At 38.2% G+C, this 1,949-nt stretch overlaps 1 protein-coding gene across 1 annotated transcript; it reads right to left on the bottom strand.

Annotated features, from left to right (window-relative positions):
* Positions 1-507: 507 nt before the first annotated feature.
* LOC130267576 (olfactory receptor 5V1-like) lies at positions 508-1,458 on the bottom strand. The gene has a single exon (XM_056517611.1). The coding sequence runs from the start codon at positions 1,456-1,458 to the stop codon at positions 508-510; it is 951 nt and encodes a 316-aa protein (XP_056373586.1).
* Between the last annotated feature and the right edge of the window lie 491 nt (positions 1,459-1,949).

Genomic DNA, 1,949 nt, shown 5'->3' with positions numbered 1-1,949 from the left:
TTTCTTCAATTTTATCGCACAAATTTTTTTTCCGCTTTGCTGTACATTTTGGGGTAAAATGACTGATGTCATTACAAAGTAGAATTGGTGGCGCAAAAAATAAGCCATCATATGGATTTTTAGGTGCAAAATTTTAAGAATTATGATTTTTTTAAAGTAAAGAGGAAAAAACAAAAGTGCAAAAACGGAAAAACCCTGAGTCCTTAAGGGGTTAAGTGTGTGATGGCTATATAATACAAATGGCAAGGTCACATCTTTAATGCCTGTTCCATCACTATGTCACAAGTCAAGGACCGTTAGTGGAAGCTGCATAGTTCCAGTAAAATATGCAGCATGGGCTGGGAAGGGGTTTATGGTGCATGCTGGTATTTTTTTTAATTTCCTAGATTTGGAAAACCTTTAGGTCACAAGGAATTACTTATTTGCAAACAAAACGTGTAATAAACAACAACAGAATTATGGACACGACAAGATGAACACATTGGATTTCTCTCAATAAACAAAATGCTACATGTTCGATACATACATTTTTAAATTAAATATTTTATTTATAGTCCTTTTCATGGCACTTTTCACCTCTTTATTTCTTAGACTATAGATAAGTGGATTCAGGGCAGGAGTCACGACAGCATAGAGAAGAGAGACAAGCTGGTCTTGTTCCAATACATACATTGATGTTGGCCTCATGTACATGAAGCTTATACTTCCGAAGAAGATGAGGACAACAAGGAGATGAGATGCACACGTGGAAAATGCTTTGCTTCTACCCAATTTAGTGTGAATTTTTAGAATAGCTGAGATGATTTGGATATAGGATACCAGGATGAGAAAAAAAGAGCTGAGGCCTAAAAATCCTCCAGCAGTTAGAATGAGTATCTTGTTTAAGAAAGTGTCAGCACATGCAAGTTTAAGCATTGGTGGGATGTCACAAAAGAAATGTGAAATTCGATGTGACTTACAGTATGGCAACCGGGCAGTAAAAATAGTATGTATTATTGAAGTTAGAAAGCCAGTGAGCCAGAGACCGATGGCGAACTGGATACACTTTTGTCTGTTCATAATTGTTATGTAGTGCATGGGATTGCAGATAGCCACGTATCTGTCAAATCCCATTACTGCGAGAAGCAAACACTCTGTGCTACAGCAGGAGACATAAAAGTAGAGTTGAGTCATGCACCCCCTGTATGAGATCTCTGAACTCCCTCCTATAAGACTCACGAGCAACTTGGGCACAGTCACCGATGAGTAGCAGATGTCCAGAAAGGACAGGTTACCCAAAAAGAAATACATAGGTGTGTGAAGTTTGCCTGCCACCCATATTGCTGTAGAGAGGTTTCCACACAGTGACATAAGGTAAAAGAGCAAGAATACAACAAAAAGAAGGGACCGAACTCTTTTATCGCTAGATAAGCCAGCCAGAGTAAAATCTGCCTCCGAAGTCCAGTTTAAGTTGTTCATTGTAAAAACTTCCTGAGGGAAAATAACGTTCAGAAAAATTTTATATACACTTAATATTAGGTTGAGGTTGTAAATATTTCTATTGTTTTCATTATTCCTCTAGTCATATACACCGGGTGATTATCAGTGATCAGGTGACCAGTGAACAATCATGTCTCTCATATAATAGAGGACATGAGGCCGAGCAATCTAGTGATGGTTTGTTCGGCGCTTCCCATGTAGTGGTCTAACCTTTTAATAGGCTTTGTATTCGAGCACCGATCTACAAGACGAACACTCATTTACACCGCATTGCCTCATGTCATAGGGTCATGTCATAGGGACATTAAACTTCTGTCAGTGGATTCTTCCTCTTTTGGCAGAATCGTCCAACAACAATCTAATGTTTATCTGGACAGTTTTATTTGTAAAACCAAAGGGAGTTTATTTCTGTACCTACAGCAAGGAAATATGTTGCAATAAAATATGCCTAGGCTGTCTGCAATTAAAAA

Source organism: Hyla sarda, chromosome 1, assembly GCF_029499605.1.
Source record: "Hyla sarda isolate aHylSar1 chromosome 1, aHylSar1.hap1, whole genome shotgun sequence".
Lineage (NCBI taxonomy): Eukaryota > Metazoa > Chordata > Amphibia > Anura > Hylidae > Hyla > Hyla sarda.
This window is presented reverse-complemented; position numbering and strand designations above follow the sequence as displayed.

What these genes read in the sequence shown, in the direction of transcription:
- LOC130267576 (XM_056517611.1), bottom strand. Translation starts at nt 1,458, where the DNA reads ATGAACAACTTAAACTGGACTTCGGAGGCAGATTTTACTCTGGCTGGC.